Consider the following 13,646-nt stretch of genomic DNA (forward strand, 5'->3'; position numbering starts at 1 on the left):
GTTACAGCTCAGAGCTATACACTTAAAATTTGACTTTTCCATATATATGTTACACTTCAATAAAAATTGGCTTTAAAAAAGGCAATATAATTCAGTGGCATCACAATGATCTCAGCTTATCTTTACTATAGTTATTTACAATTATTATCATTGTCCTCCCTTTTATAACCGAATTATCAACTCTGGTCACAACTACCACAGAACAGAGCCAAGCTTCACACTCAAGTCCATACCTTGCACAAACCCATGAAACCTGCATCAAAGGTTTATTCCTAACTTAGACGTGTCCACAAGATTTCCCTCCTCAGGTTCTGTCTTGAGACCGTCTTCTTTCCTCATTGTATGTTCTCACTCTCTTATCCACAGTCTCCCTTTATCTGGAGGGAAATGCTCCAGAGTTTAGACACTGAAACCTTGTGGTTAGTTATTTCTCAGGAAAACAATAATTTGTTCTGCAGAGGAGGAAAATTTTTACAGTTTTGTAGCTGCTTTCTATGAAGGAGTGAGAGCTCTGTCTTCATGGAAGTGGTTGATGGCTATGAGCCCACTAAAGGGAGACAAGAGGAAGGAAACAAGAGGGGCCACAGGGGAAGATGCTGAGGCAGGATGTAGAGTGGCTGCTTGGTGGAGAAACCAGAGAAAGAATGCTCAGCAAGCTGCAAACAGATGGAGATTTGAGAAAGAGAAGAAAAATGGGGCCACCTGGATAGGTGGGTTTTTGTTTTGTTTTTTTGTTTTAACATTTATTTATGTAACACATATGTGCACACTTGCACGAGAACAGGGGAGGGGCAGAGAGAGAGGGAGAGAGAGAATCTTAAGCAGGCTTTACACCAGGCAGGGATCCAGTGCGGGTCAGCATCTCGTGAACTGTGAGATCATGACCTGAGCCGAAATCAAGAGCCGGACACTTTACTGACTGAGCCACCCAGGTGCCCCTGGATAGGTTTTTAAGGAAGAAGAAAAATATCGGCAGGAGGAATTTGTAATGGTGTGGCATAAGATATGGTACAAACTTCATTCTTGTCTTCCCAAAGAAGCTTCAAAGTAGATTTGAGAGCTCAAGTTTATTTTCTCCAGGACACAATAAAGCTACTGAATATACAACCATTAAAATAAGTGTTCAAGTATCTCTTACGATCAAGTACATGTATACACAAACTGGCCCCAAAACGAGCTCTACCTGAACTTTGCAAGATTCCACAAACCAGAGCATTGTTTTTAAGAAGCATTTTTTGCTTTAATTGCTTCAGTGAGCCTTTCATACCATTAAAAATACCATTAAAACTCCCCTTTTTAAATGTCTGGGAGTCAAAAAGGCAACATCAAATGACCTCAGTTCATTTTTGTGGCTATGAGCTGATATGGTACTCCTATGATTTCCTTTATTATTCAGACTGACTCACTCAGGTCCCATTGTTTTTTGTTTTTTTTTTAAAGAACCAGAATAATTCTAAATGCTCCTGGTCGCCATGTGTTTTCCTTTCTGGATCTTTAAATGTCAGTATATTGGCAGGAAAAAAAAAATCCATCACTCTCCATCCCCTCCCTGACTGGAAGCAGCCATTCCTCTCTTCCCATTGTAATTCCAGCTTTTGTTAATTATGTGTATCTTTCAGGAAGTCATAACCTCTTTGGCTCTCATACATAAAAGTAGTATGATGAACTAAATGATTTCTAAAATGTTTGCAGCTCTGAGTTTTTAATATCCTAAAATTTCAGGTTCTATATTGTAATCTCTTGTCTCTACTCCCCTGAACCAGACCTTTACTAATATTTCCTGGCACACAATAGGAGATTGCCAAGTTGCTGGTCCACATTTTGGGATTCCCTCTGCTTCACATCAAGCTTTAGCTCTCATTTGTATTTAAAGAGTCCATTTCCCTCTCTACGGCACCAATCTATGTAGCAAGTGGAAGCCTAATATACATTAGGTTCACCTCTTGTTTCCCAGGACACCCTATTTCTACAGCCACAAAATGCAAGACTTTCCTGCTTTTTAGTCTGTACAGCTTCCAATTTCTGGGCTATCACAACTCCATGCAAGTGATGGTGACATGTGACAAAGGCCTATAAAATACATAATGAACAAATCTATTGCCTAGACTGTGAAAGAAGATACTTGGGATGATGTACCTAGATACAGGACACTAAAGGAAAATCTACTCATAGCTAATGCAGCTTGTAAGCTATGAACGGAGAAGTTTTTTAAAGTACAGTAGGCCAATAAAATATTCAAAGATATTTATAGCTCTCCCTTGCTGGTGAGGCACGGATATCTGACTCACCAGGAAGAATAGCGAACAGCTCTATCCTTTATAACCAAGGGAACCCAAAATAGAAACAAACCAGAAGTTGGGCGGAGCTTTGTTGAGGAATGGGTTATTTCCCTATCTGAACCAACATACTCTATAGAGGGATGTTCCTGAGCTACTTTGAGGTTCTGAGTGGTGTAAGCCCCCAGAAATGCCACCCACACTGACAGCTTGCTCACTTGCAGGAACCATGATGCTGTGCTAGGTCCTCTTTTCTACAAAAGGCATAGTGCTCACTCTCCACAGGGCCATCCATAGGCCATCACCCCCACCCCAGGCCAGGTCTGAGCTGCAGCCAGTGGAGAAAAGAGCTCTTCCAGATGCACATTGGAAGAGAAACCAAGAAAGCAGAGTTCATTTTGTTTCACAAAACACGAGGGCTTTTCTTTCTATTTTCTCCTTCCGTGGGTAAAAAAAAAAAAAAAAAAAAAAATGGTACTATTTGGGAAACTGGCAGGGACTTTATCCTACAATGCCATTTTTATGTAAAACTCACAAACATTAACTTAACTTCTTCTTGGGATGCTGAGGCACACACCATGATAATAGGTTTTTTAAGTTTCTTGATAAGTAATTATATATTTCAGGCCATCCTTCATAACATAAAGTAGGAGAGGAGCAGGAAAGGAAGGCCAGCTCTGGCCTGAGCACCTGTATCAAAGGGGACAAGGAGGTGGGGGCAGGTCCAGGGATGGTTGTGGGGGAGGGGCAGGAGAGGCTGAAATATATGCAAAATTCACTGCAGTGTCTTTTTCCATAGCGTTCTACCTTCATTAGATTTTTGAAGGAGGCTCAGAATATTTAGAATCACTAACCAGAGTAAAACAGAGGTAAGGTTCCCCTGGTATCAGGCATCAGTCAGTCCAAAATGTGGCCTTCATTCAGTCTAGCCCTGACCTCAGAGCTGGTGTGACTTAAGCCAGTAGATTCTTAGGAATGCATTTGACTTTTAGGAAAAACGAATCACAAGACACAAATTCATGTCATGGGTTTTTTTGTTTGTTTTGTTTTGTTTTTTTAAATACATGCCTCGGAATATATTTAGAAAAAATTCAGGCAATGGTTTTTTTACTGAGTCAAAAAAGAAAATTTCAACAGCTTAAGATACGTTCCTGAATAAAAATCCTAAGCATTTTCAAGATCTCAATTCTCATTTGTACCTTCATATTAATTCATACATCAGTGCAATTACCAGCAAAAATCCCAAATGGATCCTTTGGAAACAAAGGTAAACTGAGATTTTCTGGAAGAATAAGCAAGCCAAAACATTTTAATATTGAAAAAAAATTCCATAAAAACTTGAAAACAGAGCCTGAGATGTAGTTTAACGCTGAAATAATTAAGATACCCATATAAAATACAAACATAAGGACAACAGAAAGCCCCAAACAGTCCCAAATTTTGCATACAGTCACTACAGGAGCCTACTGTAAAATTAGTAATTTAGAGGGGAAAAAGTTGTCTTAGATCTCTGCCTTAAGCTATGCACCAAAATGAATTTTTGAGGTAAAACAGAAAGAAAGAAGAAAGGAAAAGTTAGGGGAAATATCACTTAAAAAATTTGAAAATATTTATGATCCGAGTATGGAGAGGTTTTTTGTTGTTTAACTAGACTTCATGCCCAACACAAAGCCCTGAATAGGGCTTGAATTGACAACCCTGAGATCAAGACCTGAGCTGAGATTAACAGTCGGATGCTCAACTGAGTCACCCAGGTGCCCAAAGAGAGGTCTTCAACCAAAAAAGAAAAGTTATATAATAAAATGAAAATAGATTTGATTATGCAGATACTTAAAATGCCTTCACACCAGACACAAGTAAAATTAAAAGCAAATGATAAAGACAGAAACTTGTTTTCAGTGTTTCAGAAGTACGGTTTTCATATGAAATATAAGAAACTAGCTTGGCAATTAATATACATTGAAAACATTAAGGCATATACTCTTACATTTAACAATTATACCACAAGGAATGTATCCTAATTAAATGTTTACAAACAAAAACATTTACAGAACTGTTATTTCCCTTTTTATGTAACTCAAAATACCTTGAAAAACCCAATCTCTATAAATATAATCATTGTTAAAATGCAGTCAATAAAAAAAATGCAGGCACACATTTTCAAGTGTGAAAGCAGACTATACAAGATGATCAAAAAGTTTTTAAGTATTCAATTCACATAGGCCCATCAGAATTCAAAACATTGGCAATGGTTTCTCTAGGAAACAGAATTAGAGACAATTTTTTTTTTTTTTTTTGCTTTGTGATATTTCCGGTTATTTCCAAAATGTATTATTTTATTTTGTAATACAGGGAAACATTTAACACTTAGAGAAGATTTTCTAAGATCAGTAAACAAAGTCTCTACACTAAGGCAAAGAAGGTATTTACAGAACAAGGCTCTAAATGATGGCCATTATATTTTCTATGAACTAATTAAAGCAGAAGACCTAATCTTCCCACAGCATTAAAAACAAAACAAAACAAAAAACAAACCAAACCAAAACAAACAAACAAACAAAAATCCAGGCCTATTTCTTCATGCCATTGTATTAGAACCCTGTGTGGTCAAGTGTAATGGAGATAAATGTATGCCAATTCTCCATGCTGACTGAGGAGATTTACAAACTTCTCTAACCTGGAGCCTGCCAGGAGTATAACTTTGCTGGGTAACTTGTCTTTGCTACTTCAAATCCATGCGTCCCCCTTTGGTGCCCTACTCTGGGCCTCGTTGTCCTAAAGGAATGGCGTAAAATGGCTCCCAGTCCTCTGACTTGTCTTTGGCCATTGGGAGTGATGGTGGGAAACAAGACCAAGAACAAAGTCCAGCTATTTATTTCCCAGATCCTTCCCTGTCAAGTCACCATAGATTGGCTGCATCCCTCTACTGAGGGCCACAGCTCCTGTTCGGTAGCCCTCGCCACATCGCCACTCAGCCTCCCTCTGAAGTTCTGGATTTCCCCAGTGGCCCCTCTTACCCTTTGCCCCTTCAAGTCTAAGGCTTTAAAAGCTTCTCACTCTTGGGGCGCCTGGGTGGCGCAATCAGTTAAGCGTCCGACTTCAGCCAGGTCACGATCTTGCGGTCTGTGAGTTCGAGCCCCGCGTCAGGCTCTGGGCTGATGGCTCAGAGCCTGGAGCCTGTTTCCGATTCTGTGTCTCCCTCTCTCTCTGCCCCTCCCCCGTTCATGCTCTGTCTCTCTCTGTCCCAAAAATAAATAAAAAACGTTGAAAAAAAATTAAAAAAAAAAATAAAAGCTTCTCACTCTTAGTGGTGCCAGACACTGCTCCAGCTCTTCATGCCTTTTTAAACCCTGCTCACACCTTTGTGAAGACTTTCTAACAAACTCTGGATCAAATCATCCAGTTTGAGTTGGTCACCTGATGTTTTATTTGTTTCTTTTTATTTATTTGTTTTTTTAGAGAGATAGCACAAGCCAGGGAGGGACAAAGAAAGAGAGAGAGAGAGGATTTTTTTTTTTGAGTTTTTATTTGTTTTTTAGAGAGATAGCACAAGCTGAGAAGGGGCAGAGAGAGAGAGAGAGAGAGAGACAGAGAGAGAATCCCAAGCAGGCGCCACACTGTCAATGCAGAGCCCAATGTGAGGCTTGAACCCACGAAGCTGCCAGATTATGACCTGAGACAAAACCAACAGTTGGACACTTAACCGACTGAGCCACCCAGGTGCCCCAAATTGGTCACCTGATTCTTGACAGAACCCTAGTTAATATAGCAATATATGTAATTGCCCAAAAACAAAAAAAAAACAAAAGAAACTTCACAAAGCAAAAAGAAAATAGAAGTGACCTAACATGATTTAGAACATTTTTTTCATATTTGAGAAAAAAGACATTTAACCCTATGTTAACTCTATGATTCAATCATTCACAGTACCAAGATCCTTGTGTTTTCCAGGTTTTATTTAAGACTTTGGGCAAGTTACGGGGCCATCTGGGTGGCTCAGTTGGTTAAGTGTCCAACTCGATCTCAGCCCAGGTCATGATCTCACAATTCGTGGGTTCAAGTCCCACATTGGGCTCTGGGCTGATGGTGCAGAGCCTGCTTGGGATTCTGTTTCTCCTTCTCTCTGCCCATCCCCCGCTTGTGTTTTCTGTCTCTCTGTCTCTCTCTCTCTCAAAATAAACAAACATAAAAATATTAAAAACAAACAAACAAACAAACAAAAAACTGGGCAAGTTACTTACTCTTATATAACTTCAGCATGTACCAAACAGCATGTTAGAAGAGAAATGGCAGAGAGCACTGGTTGTCTATTTCTCATAGAAACAAATTGCTTTCGCCACATTACATATAAAGGTATACACTTTTCTTAGGTTTCACAACACACCTTTTCACTTTGCTGTGATTGAGTCTTACTTTGCCTCAAGCTTCAAAAGCTAATCAAGTTTACCGCATCTGGATGTTTCTGGTCTTGCAGCACAGTCAAGTGGCACAGAATCAACGTGAGGTGATTAACCTCCTAAGGATATGAGGAGCCCGCTGAAAGAGATTCCTCAAAAATAACAAAAACAAAACACAAAACCAAGATCATCCCACAAAGCTTGTTTCAACAGCAAACTCCTATACCCAAAGAAGGAAAGACCATTCTGAGAAGAACATGGGGTCTGTCAGTCAGACTGTCCCAATCCCAATTCCCAGGAATAGGGAGGGAAATGCTCTTTCCACTCCCAATAGGTGTAAGGCATCCCAAACACAAGGCAGGACTGCATAGACAATGAGGTAAGAGGGCACAGCACAGGAGATGGCAGAAAGCAATGTGCTCTTATTTGAGTAGAGCAATTCAGGCCCAATGAGTTAACACTGGGGCCGCTCACTGAGCAGAAGAGGTCAACTCCAGCACCTGCAGCAAGTCCCCTGCACGATGGCTCTGATGGGTGCTGGGGATTCTCTTAGCTGGCACATCACCAAAGTTCTAAGAGCTCAAACACTGGCAGTGGAAGAGCCCCCGATGGTGGGCACAGTGTTACCAGGATGGCCCTGGAGGCTCCGATGGGCTTTAGCTGCCAAGGAAGGTAGTTGCAGTGTCACTAACTATAAATGATGCTGATGGCTCTGCGAGTGGCAGAGAGCCTCTTAGCAGTGGGCTCCAGCTACCCTCCCAGGACTAGAGAACTCCAGAAGCCATAGTTTAAAGGGACAGGTTCTCTGATACCAGCTTTCTTTTTATCCTTGAACAAAAGGTGAACTTATAGTAATTAGGTGATCTCTTAAGACCTTGGTGGGGGGGCGGGGGGAAATCATTGAATGATAAACTCTGTATAAAGGAAAATCCAAGCAGTAGCAAGTCTGAAGGGGCTGAGGGCGGCACAAGGGCAGTGTAGGACTCATGATGAAAAACACCATTTCTTTCCCAGCTCTGCCAAGGACCAGGCTTAAATGTTCACAGCACAGAATTCCAACAACACGCTTGAAATAGGAATGCTAGAGTCTTATACACCTAAGGATAAATAAAGAGCACTGAAGACGTAAAAGCATAAGACTTCAAACACCTTAAATATCCTGAATCTAATCTCACGGTTTCTGTGTCTCTGCAGAGTGGCAAATTTTGTAGGTTTCCCTCAAGGCAGGGAAACCAATGGCAACAACATAAAATGCTTTGAACAATACACCAAATGCTTACAAGACTCCAGTTTTCTCAGTAACAGTTTAAGAAAATCACAAGGAAAATGCTATAGGTTCCTCAAAATTAGCAATCAATGACAAGGCAACCCTATGCTAAGATCAAGTAATGGGGTAAAAAATAGGTAATTGCAGGCACTTTATCTTCTTTGACACCCACCAAAAGGACATCAGGAGAGTAAGGAGCACCTAGAAGCCTCTAAGAAAGTGCAGCACCAGACCTGGAAGCATGGGAAGAAAGTGCTGCCACCCATGGGAACCGGCTGGGGACTTGGGAGGCCTTCTTCGGACAATACCCAGCCCTCTGGGTCACTGTGCTGTCACAGCTCATCCAGTAGCCCTACTATTATGGGTCCTTCCCACCCCCATCTCATCCAAGACCTCAGAAAGCTCTGAGAATACATTTCATGACAAGCCAAGACTGGGAAAGCCGCTGAGGAGGTCAACTACAGTGTTCCTCCGACTTTCTGGAAATGGACTAAGGAATCTCTGTAGAGGTATAAATGCCCCCAAATAGGACTTGAAGTGGATTAGAAAGCCGTGTATGACATTTAGTTACTTCTCTACCCAGCAAATGCCCGTCATTATACAGAAGACTGCCCCAACACACCAACAGGAACAAGACTTGGATCACCAATATGAACTAGGAATCAGAACTGTCAGTGTTCTGGTTTTCCATGAAAGCAAACATTAGCACTTTTAATTGTTCAAACTGTGCCAGATCATGAGAAAGAACTTGGTAGGTGGTTCAATTATTGCAACCACCAACACTCCAATTCTGGAAAAAAATCAACTGCAGGCAAGAAGACTGGAACAGCTGTATATATTTTTTTTCACTGAGGCTATGACACTTTTCATTCTATAAGTCAAGCACTACAGGAAAAAAAAATGCTATGAAGTACTACTTGCGAGAGCCACATGTTTGCAATTGTGTAAGTGGAGGCTAAAAGCCATCAGATTATAGAAGTGAAGATTCATTTGCCAACTCAAAATGTATCTGTATTCTCAATCACTAAAGTAATTTAAGATACTGCAGAAAACCCACATATTACTAAACCACCCCAAATTTGATCCATTCATGTTTATCAGTGAATAGGAAGGGAAGCCTTTTTCCGTAAATAGACTGATCTTCATGTACACACATATCCAAAGACAACCAGCAAAATATGAACCTGAATAGATAATCTTCCAATATCAGGACGAAAACAAAGAGCTTTCATCCAAGATACATAAACACATATATTCAATCAAGATACGCCATCCTCTACTTTTTTTTTTTTCCCCCTGTGAACCTTCCAGTTAGAGTAAAAATATCTAAACGCCCGTTCCATTTTAACATATTCAAGCAAAGCTCCTGGGAAGGTTTCCAGAGAGTTAGATTGCTTTAAAATTGGCCATGCATTAAATAAAGCTTTGTGTAACCAAAGTGAAAGAGTAACTGATACAGCCTCTGTACATTCACTCCACACAAGGTTCCTGTAGCTCAAAAGCATTCTCAAAGACAAACAACAAATCAGTTTGCAGCTCTGGAGAATCATACTCTGCCTCTTCCAGCAACCCCGCCAGCTCACAACAGTATGAAGAATACCACCTGCTTCCTGAGGAATGTGTAATCTACCTGCTCGGTTAGCTCCCCAAAGGTTCTCCTACTTTACACACCTGGCCCCCCGTCATTCATTCCACTGCATTCACCTTTCATCTCTGAGAGATTCATTAATGATAACTGTGCAAAGGTTCCCTTTAACAGCACAACCCCAAAGAAAAGGCTTCAACCTTACATTTAACAGAGAAACAAAAACTCAAGTTCTGGGAGTACTGAAGTAGCACTAAAAGCCACTGCAGCAAAGGATTCATTTCTGGGTACCTGGCTTTTTTTCCCATTACCTGCTTCGGTGTACTTCAATCCCACTTTTTCTTCTGTGTCTTTTGTCTTTGGGGGTGGCCAGACAGCTTGGAGTCTGCCGGGAGTCCTATCATCCTGCTCAGTGGGGCTGTGGTCAGGCTGTGGAAAAGTGGGGAAAGAAAAAGTTAAATGAAATGTGGCCAATGCCAATTAATCCCTGAAAACATGCTAACTCTAACCCTAAAATCACTTTTAATGGCCTGTTGCACATTGCACTCATTCACTGTAATTGAAACTTCTCACTCCAGAATGACCCTTTTCCAGAAAGGTAAAGTGATCAGTTGGGGGGCTGTGGGGGGGTGGGGGGAAAACACGCACACGCACACACACACTCAAGACCATGTGTGATACAACAAATAATAGATGATGTTTATCATACAACTATTTAAAAAGAAATCACAAACTTTGAACTGAAGACATAGATATAAATGTACTATAATCAGGTACATTTATAGGAATGTTAATAGATAAATCCCAAACAACTCAGCTGTAGGTCAAGATACACCTAAGCACGACACATTGCTGATTTCAATTTGTTTTCCTTTCCTTTTCTTTCAATAAATGAGATGGCCTTCATGCTCAAGCCACTTTTATAGGGGTTGAGTTTTACAAATAGAAGAATGCTATATCGCGTTTAGTTCTTAACTACAGCCTAAGAATGTTTCCAAAGATTTTAAAAATTTTAACATCTTTACTGATCAAGTATATAAGAGGGGATGATAACTGTATGCTGAGTTGACACTAAAATTCTACTCACGGTTCTCGTGAACCTTTAGGATCTGTTAGACAGGTGTGTGCTAGTCTTCATGAATTACCTGAATTAATTTTCTTAATAGTAGCAGCCTTCACTAATTAGGTGCTTACCGGGTACTAACTTGACTTAATCTTCACAACTGCCCTGTAAGGTGAAGGCTATTCCGTTCGTTACGCGGACGAAGGGATGGAGGTTCAGAGGGGACCAAGGTCACCCGGCCAAGAAATGGCAGAGTTAGAATTAAAACCGGGTCTCAATCTAAACCTAGTGATCAGGGTGCCTTGTAACCAACACGGGGACATTTTAATCCTAACACAAACACCTATGTCGCCAAATGGCAGACTTTCAAAGTTAAAATATAGTTTTTGCAGAGGTATAATTAGGGGGTGAGGAAATCCCGGCTGTTTCTCCCTCCTGCATCACAGCCTGGTGCTGCCTAGTTTTTATAAGAACATCTATTAATGCTTAAGCTCAGAGTGACAGTTTCCCTTTCCTACCCACACATCTTTATGTATAGCCCTTTTATGACACTCCAGAAAAATAGAAGGAAGACAGAAAACGCCAGTTTCACTCCTTACCCCTTACAAGGATGATTTGATCTTAATCCTCTTCACCTAGAAGAGACTAACAATAGGTAGTTGGGACTCGCTTTTGACAGGAAACCTGAAAACTACAGGTTTCACTGCATCTTAGGACAAAACGCAAAACCCAATTCTACATACGCTTTTGGAATCAGAGGGGCCATCCCCTGGCCTTGACCTGGATCGCTCAAACACAGCTCTCAGGGACTCCTTCTCATGCTTCATCTTGCGCTTGAGAGCTTCCAACTCCGAGGTGTCAGCCGTGGTCCCCTTTTTGGGGGGACGAACGAATATGGCTTTAAAGGCCTCGAGGGCGGTCTCTGGAGGCTTTGGCTTGACCTCTCCACCCTGAGTTTGGGCTCCGCTGGGGCCGCTCTGGCTCTCCTGGGCAGCACCGCAGCCCATCTCTTCCTTTCTGGGCTGTTCAGGGTCTCCTGCCCTCACTTCTGTTTTGGGCATGTCAAGGATGAACAGCTGAGAGAGCTGCTCCAGGAGCGTGGGAGTGGCCTTCAGGTCAGCTGTCTTCTCCCCAGTCTTCACCATCTGCGGCCCTGTCTGCGCTAAGGACTTCTGAACAGGTTGTGTCAATTTGAGCAAGGCCAGGTCTCCATCCTTTGGTTTAATTTCCGTGATGGTCTTCCCTCCCTCACCAGTAGCCCCTTTCTTCAACACACGAAGTCCACTAAAAAAGGCTGGAAGCTGGAATGCCTTCTCCCCAGGGACTTCTTTTTTTGAGGCAGCATTCTCGGTAACACCAACAATCAAGGTCTGGTCTGTTACTGCAGGTGGATCTTGGGAACTTTCTTCTCCAGCTTGCCCTTGGACGGGGCTGTGCTCTGTCTGAAGACCACCATCACCAGGTTCCGGTTTGCTGCTTATCTCGGATGGAGTCCTCTGAGGACCTTCTGCACAGCACTCTGCATCATCCCTTTCCCCAGTGATACTATTTTCCCCACAATCACGTGGCTTTTCTTTGGGCTCCTGAGATGGCTCAGCTACAACACTGGGAGACTGTGGGCGACTGGTGTTGCTTCCCTCTTCTGGCTGCTGGCCACCATCATCAGAGTCAGAATCACTGGTGGTGTTCACAAGAGTCCCACGAACCAAAATGACATCGTCCCTGTTCACACTCAGAGTACTGAGTGGAAGAGGCTCTTGACCCAGGAGAGAAATCCCTGCGTCTGCTATGATGCTCTGATTTCCCTCGGACTCTGTCTCCGCCCCTGCAGTCTTGCCATCATTTCCCAGGTCAGGTAGAACCTGGGCCGCTGCCTCCTGTGGATGGGAGCCATGGCTGGGATCATCCAGCTGAGGCATTGGATCCAGGACCAAACTGTGGAACGCTTTCAGGACTGCGTCTTCCTCTTCAGGCTTCGCAGATTCAAGCTTACTTGTAAACCCAAACAGAGTCTTCATGGAGAACTTGCTCAGGACCGACTGAGCCACTTCAAGTCTGGCTTCAGGTTTTTCTGGCTCTGAGACCTCATCACTGCCATTCAGAGACTCTCCGACGCCCTCCATGTCTCTGCAATGCCCCCGGTGCAAGTTCTGGCTTTTGTCACTTTCCCTACTGTCTCAGTTTATCCACACCATGGGCTCTGAACTTCCAGGACAGAGAGAGCAACAGGACCCGGCAGCCTGACTCCGCCCCAGAGCAAGCACACTTGGTCTCTTTCAGGTCACTGGCTGTGCCCTCCTTCCGGTGTGAGCCAGGATGGTGCGCCCAGGGCCAGCTGTAAGAAGTCCGCGGAGCTTAACGCCCAGACGCAGCCTCGGCTGCGCACCTTACTATACACGGACTGGGGAGGCTGCTCCGCTGGGACTTCCGTATTTATTCTCGTGGACAAAAGGGGTTTTGTCGAAGGGAAAGTCAGTCTGCCCCCGGTCATCCCGGCCCAGGACTTCACTGCGAGCTCCGCCCCAGTGCCTGCCTGCAGTTCTCCCGATAGCTTTCAACTTCCTCATTGGTGAGCAAGGGAGGCTCCCGAGTGTGCTGAGCTGGCCAGCAGATCCTGACAGCCCTCAACCCCCCCCCGCCCCCCCGCATCAGCCCAAGAAATTCAAAAGTGAATCAGCAGAAAAATGATGAAACGTTTCCTTTTTGCCCTTTAAATTTTGGTCAGAAGCCTGTGCACCATCCAGGCCAAAAAACCTAGCAGCACACTCAGATCCACAGCCACTTACAAAGCCCAGAGCAAGGAAATAAAAGTAGGGAAACAGATGATCTCAAAATGCCAAGAACTCTCTCAAAAGCAGTTGATTTACAGCTCTCAAAGCTGTCTTTTTTTTTTTAAATGCTTTCTTCCGCTTCCCTGCAGGTTTCATCTGGAATGCAGATTTTAGCTGGTGGGGTCGGGGGGGGGGGGGGGGGGGGTGGGGAACCAACACAACTGGTTTCAGATTACTGCTGTTTTAGCTCTGCCCTGGTGTCTCACTGTTCTACAAACAGGTACTTA

At 43.0% G+C, this 13,646-nt stretch overlaps 1 protein-coding gene across 5 annotated transcripts in view; it reads right to left on the minus strand.

Moving 5' to 3' along the window:
- FMN1 (formin 1) overlaps positions 1 to 13,646 on the minus strand; it is a 428,640-nt gene that overhangs the window by 280,352 nt on the left and 134,642 nt on the right. For 2 of the 5 annotated variants that reach the window (XM_053224212.1, XM_027066877.2), the window contains one exon: positions 9,837 to 9,954. The exons of 1 other annotated variant lie outside the window; for it this stretch is intronic. In XM_053224212.1, coding sequence (XP_053080187.1) covers positions 9,837 to 9,954 — 118 coding nt within the window. Of the gene's footprint in view, positions 1 to 9,836; positions 9,955 to 11,331; positions 13,183 to 13,646 lie in introns of those variants that run through there. 2 more of the 5 variants (XM_053224213.1, XM_027066880.2) reach the window with 2 other exon arrangements.

The sequence above is a fragment of the Acinonyx jubatus genome, chromosome B3 (genome assembly GCF_027475565.1).
Source record: "Acinonyx jubatus isolate Ajub_Pintada_27869175 chromosome B3, VMU_Ajub_asm_v1.0, whole genome shotgun sequence".
Lineage (NCBI taxonomy): Eukaryota > Metazoa > Chordata > Mammalia > Carnivora > Felidae > Acinonyx > Acinonyx jubatus.